The sequence below is a fragment of the Sitodiplosis mosellana genome, unplaced genomic scaffold (assembly GCF_009176505.1).
Source record: "Sitodiplosis mosellana isolate CC-2019 unplaced genomic scaffold, AAFC_SMos_1.0 Smas_scaffold_3, whole genome shotgun sequence".
Classification (NCBI taxonomy): domain Eukaryota; kingdom Metazoa; phylum Arthropoda; class Insecta; order Diptera; family Cecidomyiidae; genus Sitodiplosis; species Sitodiplosis mosellana.
In genome coordinates this window covers 2,919,136-2,931,390 of record NW_022595246.1, presented here as the reverse complement: position 1 = coordinate 2,931,390, position 12,255 = coordinate 2,919,136, and the positions used below count along the sequence as shown (strand labels likewise).

Below are 12,255 nucleotides of genomic sequence, written 5' to 3'. Positions count from 1 at the left end.
CAATCGTTAAAAAACGTGAAGAACATTCAAGTTTCAGTTTTTGTAAAATCTAATGAAAAAAACACTCGTTTCATTTCAGTTATATGCGTTACGAAGGCTGATGCAAGGGTCAGAGCAGACTCCAAAGGCGCCACTCGGTAATAATGCACGACCGGTTCAAAACCTCCACCATCGCACAGTGCGAACAAACATCGATTTCAAGCAATCAAAGGTATGTAGGGAAAAAAAACTCCGTGTAATCTCGTTAAATGTGATCTCTCTTGTGACACTCGAATCAATGTCGCCAATCACACGGTTCTATGAGTGTGCAAGCGCATAAAACTGCATTCACTTATTACGATCGACAAAAGATGATTTAAATTGAATTGAAGTGAAGACAATTTACATTTCGACTACAATTTATGTCTTCTTAGCAAATCGATACGTTTGTCGTAAGTCGATGAGCAAAAGTGTCGTATAAAATCATCGGTGCTCAACCGTTCTTTTTTTTGCTCGTTCTGTTCAAGCCATAAAATCGATTTACATCTTGTTCCATAGTAAAAAAAAATTGCCAGCTTTGTTTTTGTGCCGTCAAGAAGAAATCATGTCTTTATCTGTCTCTTGAGCATTTGTTGCGATTTGCACACTCAGCAAACTATAGCCGAGATGGCACAGCAATTCAATCGATTAACAGTCGTTTTTTATCCTTTCATTCGGAACGGAAAACCGAATTGAAAATGAATCTCGATGATAATTTTGTCGCCAGTTTGTGAATTCAATATTAAAAACTATCGCAGAACAAAAGCTGAAGAGTGTTTTTTCGGGGTGAAGAGTCAGAGCCGAACCAATGTCCGATAGAATCGAGAGCGAGACCTGAATGCACAATATGAGTGCTCGAAATAGTTTATACGGCAATAAGTGGTTATTCGAATGCTATTGAACTTATTGCGCGCAGCAGCAGCAGCAGCAGCAGGTGCGCCAAGTAATGACCAAAAGCAAGTAGTAGTTGCAGTGAAACTGAGGAAAAATGAAGCCAGTGCAATTTTATGCACCATTTCAGCATATTTTGCATAACATCAGCACGTTAAATGCTCATGGCAATGCGACCGTGGAAAATCGACTGAAAGAGAGATAAAAAATGTGGGTTGCATCGTGAACGAAGCATTTGCATGATTAAATGCTATATCACTCCAAGTGTTTTTCACTTCTTTCGCTCAATCGCTTCGGTTTTTCGCGAACATCACAATCTTTTATTGCTGTTTCAAGTTATTTTCCTGCAGATTCACGTCTAGCGGTGTGGTGATGTGTCTGTCAGTCAGTCAGCAATAGAGACAAAGATTTGTTTAAAAGTGAGGAAAAAGTAATCGTTTAATTTTTAGTCGAAATCCGTCGAAATCGTAACGAAAATCCGAAACCTTAACGGATATTCTTTAATAAACTTGCAATGTGTTTACTTTCGATATACATCTCCCTTCTCCGACGAACCGCAATCTATATTCCGAAAAGTATTAATGCCGAGGGTAACGCGTGAATCTCGCGATACACGGTTTCTTTTTCAATGCAACTTTTCGATCCGGCTTATTGAAACCCTTATAATGTATCGAGCATTTCCTTTCGTTTCATTTTTTTTCTTTTTTTCGCCTCATCCCAGGCAGAAAAATTGAATTTATGTTGCGACTTCCGAACCTTCTGCAACCAATATAAATGTTTCACGTCAGAAAAAATTATGTTTGGAGTGTTTGGATTTCGTTTCTTCTCTCACGGATTACGTTCACTGTGAGTCGGTGTTTAATTTCGTCGACTTTTTGAATGAATTGATAAACCGACGAAGGAAACGAAAAAAATAAATAAAGAGAAAGTTGCGACTGGAAAAATTCGATTTTAATATTCCCCAGTTGGGAGCGTCAAAAGAGATTAAATCCAGTAGTGTTGAAATATTTCAATGATATAGCCCAAAAATGAAAATAAACACACGAAAATCCGGTGCACAATTCAACGAAAAACCAAAGTGTGAATATTGTTGACTTTCTCGCAGTGCTCGGCTTATGAGCGGAAGAGCATGAGCGAGAGTGAGAGAAGGAAAATCGAAATAAACTTGAGCGAAAACTTAATCTGTCTTTATTGCCATGCAGTGCACACGCCAAAAAGTGATTGTGCTTGTCACTGGGGAAGTTCATTTGATGTTGTTCTTTTTTTTCTGCTGTCCGCTGTCGATTGCTTGCGCGCACAGACACATTATTGTGGAGTGTGTGTCGGTGAGAGTAAAATAATAAGCGACAACTTGAAGTGTTTATGAGATTTGGCCGCAATGAGAACGAACTTGAAGTGTCGACTGGAGAGAGAGAGAGAGAGAGAGAGAGAGAGAGAGAGCGAAAGAGCTAGAGAAAGAGGAAGAATTAAGTACTTAGCTCGCAAGATTTCATCACAAAATCATAAAAAGCCAAGCTTATCGCTACATTAAGCTTCTCAAACTTGCTCTTTCATGGCATTATTTTCCAAGCAGTCACACCAATAACTATATTATGCGAAATAAACAGATCCAAACGATGTTTATTTTTCCTCCTTGTGAATGATATGCTTTTTCTCTTCTTTTTATTTCCAGACACAAAACTGCCCCACAATGTACAAAGATATGTTCTACAAGGCGAACAAATGGACAGTGGATACGCCGATGACGATGCGAACCGGTCGCGATCGAAATATGGCCGATATAGATGCCGTTTTTTCATCCGTTTACAAAACCTAAGCTCAGCAACAGCGACAGTCTTATCGACAAAATCGACGCAAAATTATGATGAAATTTCTCTAGAGACTTTTAACAAAACAATAGGATAACATTTAAATGAATTTCATGCAATGAAACGAGTTTGACGTCAAAATAAAACAGAATGAGATATTTAGAAAGCCTAAAATTCAACCAAAGGTTAAGCTAAAGAAACATGTAAAACTTTCTTTGAAATTTTAAAAATAAATGACTAAAACATCGACCAAAAAGTGTTTATTGTGTGTCACGCTTATCGAAAACTAAGGAATAAAAAAAACACCCATCACAAGAATTAACAACTGGTTTGTTATAACACTTTAGTCCCAAATTCGTCGACGAGAGTATACCAACCAACCAGCAAACAAATAATTAAATCATAATAATCGAACAGCATACAAATTGAAATTTGCCGAAGCGTAATGACAAAATAAAACGAAAACAATGTGTATTTTGTATACGTTGAAAAGCACGCGGTATACTCATTTTGCGCTGTCGGTGGCCGTGCAATACTCGCGCATCCGCTTAGAGGAAATGCATTAAAAGAATTTAAGTGCGATTGATTTATTTATAAGTGATAAATGTATCCCATTATTACATTATACTGTTGTGAGTGTGTGTATCGTGCAAAGCGGTGTAAAGCAAATTAATGTGCATTTTGTATGCAAACTAAATCAATATATATAAACACACCGGCAAACGTACATTAACATGACTGAATGTGAAAGCGACCGACCGACCGATTTTAATTCCAACATTTTAGTGTGCAAATGTTTTAAGAATCCATTTAATCCACGATCTATATACAAAAAATAGAATGTGTAAAATGGCTTTAGTGACACACGGCTCTATTTGTGGTGTCCGAATAAATATTTCATCCAAATGCCACAAACCTCCCCCCTCTAAAACATTATTTGCTAATGTTAATAATTTGCTCTTAGGAAAATTAGCGGAACAAATGTTCCGATTGATCGGAACTTGAATGGATTTATCGGCATTTCTAGTACAAAGTAATTCCAATAAATCGGTAGATTGTTTCGAAACGGAATAAAAGTTCCGTTAGTTTTTCTAAGATTGGCAACAAAATTATTGCAAAAAAACCTTCCCGAATTCCATGATCGAATAAACCAACCGATAGAATACTTGAGCAGACAATAAGATTCAAAGCTTTTCGTTTTTTAAGTCATAACCAATCCAGTACTAAAATCAAAGCACTCACTTGCCAAGCATTTACTATGAAATTTTCGAAGCGTATTTTCCCGACTCAAAATGTCTGCAATAATTCAATTTATGCCATTTTTTCGTTTTAAACTCTAACTTCTCTCTCAATCGATTAAATTTGTGCAGTTTTCGCATCTCGAAATACAAATCAAAACTTTTTGTAAATTGCAGAGACTGAAATTAAATAAACGCAGAAGAAAAACAATAAAAACAAAATAGGAATGCATTGAATTATGGAATAGTTTTGTTTGAATAATGAAATAACTGTACTGGAGCGTGAGCGCGCCTTCCATTTCTCTTTTTCGACGGAAATGCATTTGAAAATAATTCCATTTTCAACCATGTCTGGAGACTAATTTATTATTCTGAAACCATGTCAACTTCAATAGGTTTGTGTCCTGAGTTTTGGTTTCGCTGTTCTTGAACAATAATTCATTTTCAGTCGAAAAAGCGACCGTGTTCATAAAAAATGCGGCTTTTTAAGAATAACCACCAAAATAAACTGTCCAAACGAGATAGATTAAGTGTTAAAACCAAACATGGAATTAACGCAAAAAGTTGACAAAACGATTCGATGCCAAGTTTGATGTTTTGCGTGAATGACGAATAGCATTTAGAATTTCAATGGATATAATAATACTTTGTACATAATTATAAATAATAAACCCAAAACATATTGATTTAGTAGCTAGTGTCTACATTACAAAGGAAAACCAAACATAAACAATTAAATGATAAGAAATGGTGTAAAGATTTAGGCAACTTATGGCTAAACAAAGCAGCTAATTAAGATAATACAAGCGTAAATGTTATGATTTTTATGTCAATTCCCAGCGTCACATAGTCCCAAGTTGCAAGGCGAACGGATTAGGAACAAATGAATGAATTGGTGCATAGCAAAAATACTTAAATTATTATCGGTCAAATTTTAGTTTTAAACATTTAGTCTAATTTGTGAAGCAAATTTAAAGGAAAAAAATATACTGAAAAACACATACACATATGAAACAACTAGAAGCGTGTGTGTATATGTATGTATTAGAAAAAGACGATATTGTATCCAAAATTACATTTATTGTTATTTAGTTATAACAACAACCAAAACAAAAGGAAAAAAATGAATAAATCGTTTTAAGGCAAAAAAAAATGGAATATGAAAATTAAGAGAGAAAATGAATGAAAAAAAATAAACGCGAACAACAGCAATAAATTACCGAATTTTGTTCAGTGATTCATTTGTATAAAGGATTTCGAGGTGGTGCGGCGACGGCGCCTCTGCACGCCGAACGTAAGTAACTCAATCTCAAATCAACGGTCAAAGGTGAAATGATCGATAGGTAATTAAGTGACATTTATTTTCACAGGGAGAGAAAGCGCGCGCCTATAATTAAATGCTCTAATGCACAACTGGCACGATGGTGGTGGTGTCCCATGCGTACGTCGTACTCATTTATTTTCAAATATTTCCTTTGTGAATATATCGAGCGGTGTGACACAATGAAAACGATGAAAATCTCCGGACGGGTTGGATTAATCAACATTGTCAGCCTTTCAACCACATATTTTTCGGAATATGGAAACAAATCATCCCGTCGGGAATTGGCCATACGATGATATTATTTACCATGATTTATTGCTTTAAATTTATTCTACTTTCGTCTGCGGTTACCTCTTGAATTATTGCTGTCCTCGAAAGTGGTGGCCAACCAGCCAGGCAACCAAACCAGTTCGGTTCGGAAGCAATGGCACTTTAGTTAGCGCTTCATTTTTGCAAGCTACCATATCATTTACACTAGCATTTACATTTGGCTTATGAAAATACACATATTTTTCCTGAGCTCCACATTAATGATGAGCACACAATGAAATTCGTGTTCATTTATTGAATTTTCGGTCCGGGTTTTTGGTTTCACAATCAAAAGATTGCGTTGTTTTCATAGAATTACAAGCATTTTCCGCAGCCAATTGATTTTACGGTCGAATAATTTATGGGAAATCGATGAAAGTCGAACCGTTTGATGTTCGAGTTCGAACATTCGGGGAAAAAACCACACCTGCTGGGGAACAATAGTCGAGAGTTTATTAGACGCACAAGTCTATATTGAAAATTATGGAGGCTTAGTAATGAAAATGAAATGAAGCCGAACCCATTATTGCCACGAAAATGCCAAATATTTCATCGGTATTACGAGTGCCATAGTTAACAATAGTGTTAGCTAGAGTGGCAGCAGCAGCAGCAGCTTGCAAATTAAAGTAACCACATTCGAATGTGAAGTGAATTCGTCATCGATGTGTATGAAAATATGCCGATAGCAATTGATTTCCACGACGATGATGACGACAACGACGAAACCGAACAATGGGACTGGAATACAAAGGCCAAAAACTAAATATATCAATATATTCGTATCTAGCGGCAAATGAAAATTGAATATTATCACCCAGAAAAATGTGATTTTTCTATTCAATATCTCTATAGTGTGTGTGTGTGTGTGTGTGTGTGTGTGATGTTGGTATCATCACGATCAATCTAAATGAAGTGTCAAATTAAAATAAGTGAGTTTTCCACTTTCTTGCTTGTTCCCAAGCAAAAATCTCATTGTCAATTCCCACAGTTCACGTTCATCAATACGAACAATTGTCTCTCCCTCACTCAATCTACGTACTATATCACCCCACTTAATCAACTCTATCGATGTTTCGGATGGAAAACGTCGAGTAGTGGAATAGAAATTGAACGAGAGCTGCACCAAATCCACATATTTAAATTGAAGCCGATAAATACCCATGATACTCGTCATTAGTCTATTCAACCATTCGGTTTGATTCTATTATGCTAACAAAATTTACGTTTCTATTTGTTGATACGATGTGGCAAATCACCAGTGCTACACATTAAATAAGAGTGCTCTGTGCCTGTGCCTGTGTTCGTGTGTATGCTCCATACAATTCAGTTGCATGATACGCTAGAATCGTACTCTTCCATTCTTTCCAATGCTGAATTGATACAGTGTAAATAATTCGATTGCTGTGGCTGTGTGTACCACCGCATGTTTGCGGGTCTGACGAGGGAGACACAAAATTCATTTGCGATTTTCGTGCGATTTGACAGAGATGTCATCCAGAGGAGCAAAACTATTCTCGATTGACTGCTCAAATTCATAAAACCGAATAGCGTTTAATATTCACTCGTTCACACGTTCCGAGAAGAAGTGAAATGATTAAAACACATCCGTTGGCCATCGTCGGTATGCATTTACATCCGTTTACATCCAATGGTGATTTTATGTCGAACGAATCGAAACTTTGGCTCTCATTCATTTATCAATCCAACATAGCGGCTCCACACAAATGCGTGTCAAATACAAATATCTATTTGTGTGTGTACGTTTGAGGGAGAGAGAGAGAGAGAGTTTGTGTCCGTAGTGGCATTCTGGTTGACCTTATCGAAATAACCATCATCGGCAATAATAAATTAATCATTGCGTGCTTGACTTCACAGCTAATTTGCTGGAAATCAAAACAAAAATGTAATTATTCGTAATGGATTTGGAGAGATTTTCTCTTTTGCCATATATTTTCCAATCATTTTTCCTTCGTCCGTTCGACAGACATTTTATTCTCTGGTGGCCATCAGTGGCACACATTCAGCGCCCGAAGGAGGCGCGTCTTTGTCGTCGTCGTCATCGTCGTTGATCAAATTTAGCTTTCGTAATTATTGCTGACACCTGATCAACTCACAGATACTAGATATGGGCCAGAGTGTTTGTGTGTGTGTGTGTGTGTGAATCTATTTCAGTGGTTGTGGCCAAAAATTCGACCGAAATTGATCGATAGTTGAGCTTATTCAGCGTTTGTGGTGACGAAGAGCCAGCCAGGAAGGAACCATTCCATTTGCTCTAATCGAAATTCATAATACAAGGCAAAGCATTCTAATGAAATTCACATTTACTGCCATCATTCGAAGCAGGTCCAAGCATTCATAAAGCACTTTTGTCTTTTCCCTTATTTTTGATATTCTCTCTCTCTTTCACTGTTCCCTTCTACGCTCGCATACTTCCACGTTCGCTCAAGCCACTCTCGTTGAAATTTATCATTTTATTACAATAAATGTCACATAAAAATGTCAATAGCCAAACAAAGGCGAAATCACTTCATCGTTCAAGTTGCTGCAAGCGGTTGCGAGTAAACGGACGAAGGGTGCGATCCGATCCGAATGCCTAATGCTTTCAATCGGTGGAAATAGGAGATTTTGATAAATCTCACAACGACAACACACGAAACAACCAATTTGTTATTCTCAGCAAGCATCGCATGGAAAGTGCAGGTAGTTGTGTGTGTGTGTGTGTGAAAAAGAAGACGTTTTGTTGGATGAACGCACGATATTCACGCCAGCACCACCATCAACAAATTGCTTGTGTGCACTTTACTTCCGCATCCTTTGTACCTAGAAAAAGAAAAAGAAACATGTCATACAGACAAATTGGTGTCATCGTTGCTCGCAAAATGTATGCCTTGAATTGAAGTCGATTTGTTACTTTTTTGTTTCAAATTACACTTGCCAAAATGCCAAGCGAACGAATTAATGAACAACCTTTTTATGACACAGCAGAAAAAAGAGCACGGGGCAGACGGTATCTAATCGGAATATTCAGATTCGTGTTTGCCCAGGGCAAAAAATATGAATGAATGGCGAAAAAAAGCACTGACACATCACAAAATGGCTTTGGGAAAATTGGTTTAAGACGATCGAGAGTGAGCGTGGAAAAAAGAAGGAAAAAAAGAAGAAAAAACAATTGGCATACAAAAACGAGCAGATGAAATAAGGGACAAATATTAAAACACAAACAACCATTTTCATATTCACATACATACGCTTGTTCATGGATGGTGCGAGCCCAGTAACAGCGCGTCGCACGCACAAAAGAGAGAAAAAAAAAGAAAAAAAGAAATCATATAAAACATTTATGGCATATTTTATGTGACATTTATTTTGTTAAGAATTTGTTTTCGACGCAGAATAAAGAGTAGAAAGAAAAAAACACATACACACACGCGCGCGCCAATTGAATGCTAGCGAGAAAACTACCAAAATAGCTGCGAAGATTCGACACACGACCAGAATAAAAGCAGTCGAAAAAAACAATGTAGAAAAGAAACAATAAAATTGTCGAAAATGGCATTCGCTTTTTCTTTCTTTTCACCCGTTTGTTTTTCCCTTACATTCATCTCACATATATAGAGTCATTCGAAGATTTGGTGTGTGTGTGTGTGTGTGTTTGCTTTTGGAGCGCTCGTTCGCTCTCGCTGAAAACGCAACTCTCAATTGAACGCACATTGAATATAAAATGTGATGTTTGCCAATGAAAATCCTCTTGTTTCTTATCTGTCGCTTTTTTATGATTTCCTTTTTGTGCAAAATTCTCATTTTAATCTGTCGATTGGTGGCGTATGTGATTTATCGGTAATTTCATTTTAAAACCATCGTGTTACGCATATCTTGCAACTGATAGAAATACAGAGATATGTCTACACATAAAGTGCCAACAGAAAGGAAAAAAAACCAATCGAAGCCATTTTCTAGCTCAATGCTCGACCCATTCCATTTGCGGGCGGCAGTTTTGGTATCACGGAATAAAGTCATTCCACACAGAAAATGCCTTTTTATCAACTTTTCCAAAAGCTGAGCTTTGAGATATCGAAATTTAAACCGTTAAGTGTCTCTTTGGAGAGAGTGTGGAAAAAAAGACGTCGCCACAAAATGACAATAGTTGAAGTGAGCGCATTTTTATCGCAAGTAATTGAGCTGATGCGATAATCTATTCATAATGCTAAAGGGAAACATTTTCCGATGCAAACCGAACGCTCATAATAATCATCAAAAATGTATGTGGCGGCGATATCAGTCGCCTTTTTTCACTCTCTTGAGTGCTGCCGCCGTTACCGCCGCCGTCGCTCACTCAGTCGTTTAGCCGAACAAAGCCTTTCCGTTCGGTCTGATATGTGGCACTTTAATAGGATACTACAAATTGCCTAATGTAAACTTTGAACCAGATTTTAAAAAAAACTCAAAATGAACTGCTTTTTACATCACAGCAGCCGCAGAAGAAAAAAAATACATGACGTAAATGAAAAGAAGAATCTAGCGTTACGGCGAAATGCAAAATGACAGAAAGAAAATCCACGGGATGAAAGCGCACACATTCGAAAATGACACTGTAAATCTCCGCTCTAATTCTCTCTCTTCAACTAATTTACTTGAGCGTGGTACGCATTTCGGACAAAACATTTCCCCAGCTGCTGGCTTGGCAAAAAGTGAGCAGTCACTTTTTATTTTCTCTCGGTCGTGGTCACACTCTTGCACACACACACACACACACACAAAACCGAAATTGAAAATTCCACCGTTGTTCAGCTCGACATTAGCCCAGTTAATTTTGTTTCTGTGGAAGAGGTTGTTTACGAACGGTTTTACTTGTGATATCATTGAGGGCATGCTGTTCATTCGCTAAATAGATCTCCTCATGGGACACCAAACTTACCTGACTCACCTTTCAAATCGCTCGGCAAACATCCTCCTTATTGTTGCTGCTACTCCTGCTCTTCATTGTGCTGTTGGTACTCTTATTGTTCATTGTGTTTGTTGGCATGCTCAAGTACTTAACCAAATGGCGGAAGCAAAATCTCGACCCGTCGTCGTCATCGTCTCCCACTCGTGTTATTAATACGCATTATATGTATTATTTAACGGTTGAACAATATAAAGACGGTTCCGAGAAGGATCGAGGTGTTTTGTGTGTCGTGTGTGCGGTTTTAAGCTTCATTTTCTTGTCACCATCTCCTCCGCTCCCAAGAAAAAAGCGACCCCAACCAAACAGCGAACAGCGAGAAAAAATATAAGAAACAAAACATTTTCCTTGGTTTTTTACCAACGTTCAACGTTTTTTTTTTTTCTTTAAAGTTAAGTGAAAGCATTTCTCATAATAAGATTGAACTTTCCATCAGTCATTCAGTGTTGTTCTCTCTCTCTCTTTTCGTTGCTAGCTATCAAGCTGAAGATGTGTATCGAGGGACGAGAGAGCGGCACCGAATGAGTGGTGATGTGTATTGTGTGCGATTTTTATGTGCATATTTACTTATTTATCGTACGTTTTTTTTGTCGGTGTCTTGTTTTGCATCAGTCAGAGGGGGAGGATGGCCACCCTCTCGACTGCTGTCTTCTCAACCATTGCAAAGTGCATGTATCTCTTTGCCAATAACATATTTTTTTCTTCTGTTTCGCGTCAATTCACATAATAAAATGCGATTCAGTGTTTTTTTCTCTCTCAACAGCATGCTCTTCATTTTCAGCTTAAAAATGGAAAACGAAAGAATGAGATGAAATCAACAACAACAACAACAACACACAACTGATAAGAAAATGATGTGTATGCGCGCGAATAAAATGTAACGAAGTAAGTTGTCGATTGATGGTAACGCGCGCGCCACAGCAAATTTTTTAAGCGTCTCTCCACCCACCGAACAGAACACATATAGAAGGAAAAAAAAACGAAACCGGAGGGTGCCGATTTGTACTTCGGAGAGAGAAGAAAAAAGACGAACCAACGCATCGAACGAACGAACGAACGAGAACGCGATCTGTGTTTATGTGGGAAAAGCAATTTCATCGTTTGCTAAACGTTTTTATCGCTTGACAGAGATTTTTTTCTCTGCTTCTCCTCTTATTCGCCCGTTTTGTTCAACATTGCTTTTGTTTTTGTTGTTACAAATTTAATATCTCACTTTTTTTGTCTTCATCTTCATATTAAAAGCAACAACAATAAAACGTGCAGCGCAGTGAAAATGGCAACGGTTTTCTTTCACACCCTCCACTTTTATACTCATGAAGCTCCGCACAATGAAGATGAATCAGAAGAAGACGAAAAATAGAAAGAAAAAAAAACGAGGAAAAACAATATGATAAAGCATTATGAGCTCCAAATCCGTCACACATTCGACAAATGAGCTATGAATGAAAGAATCTATTTTAATTTTACTAAGTGCTAGCAAATGGTGGTGTTTTTTGTCGGTCGCCTTCTCCTATTTACAATAATAATCGTTTAAATAAATTAACCATCTTCATTCCAAGTGGGATTTTCAGTTTCAATCAAGCAATCTGCGGTTTTAATAGAATTGAGCTAAAGTGATTGTGTTTTTTTTTCTTCACATTTTTGAAGACATTCACTTTGTCTAAAGTTAGACTGTCATTTTCATTTTGCTTATTGAGCAAGATTCTGTAGATTTTGTGGATTTAT

At 37.4% G+C, this 12,255-nt stretch overlaps 1 protein-coding gene across 1 annotated transcript in view; it reads left to right on the top strand.

Moving 5' to 3' along the window:
• The window catches only part of LOC129565889 (carbonic anhydrase-related protein 10), an 84,392-nt gene extending 81,419 nt beyond the window's left edge, over positions 1-2,973 (top strand). Inside the window, exons 8-9 of the mRNA XM_055441203.1 lie at positions 80-211; positions 2,582-2,973. Of these exons, the coding sequence (XP_055297178.1) occupies positions 80-211; positions 2,582-2,725 (276 nt within the window). The 3' untranslated portion in view covers positions 2,726-2,973. The remainder of the gene's footprint in view (positions 1-79; positions 212-2,581) is intronic.
• Positions 2,974-12,255: the final 9,282 nt, after the last annotated feature.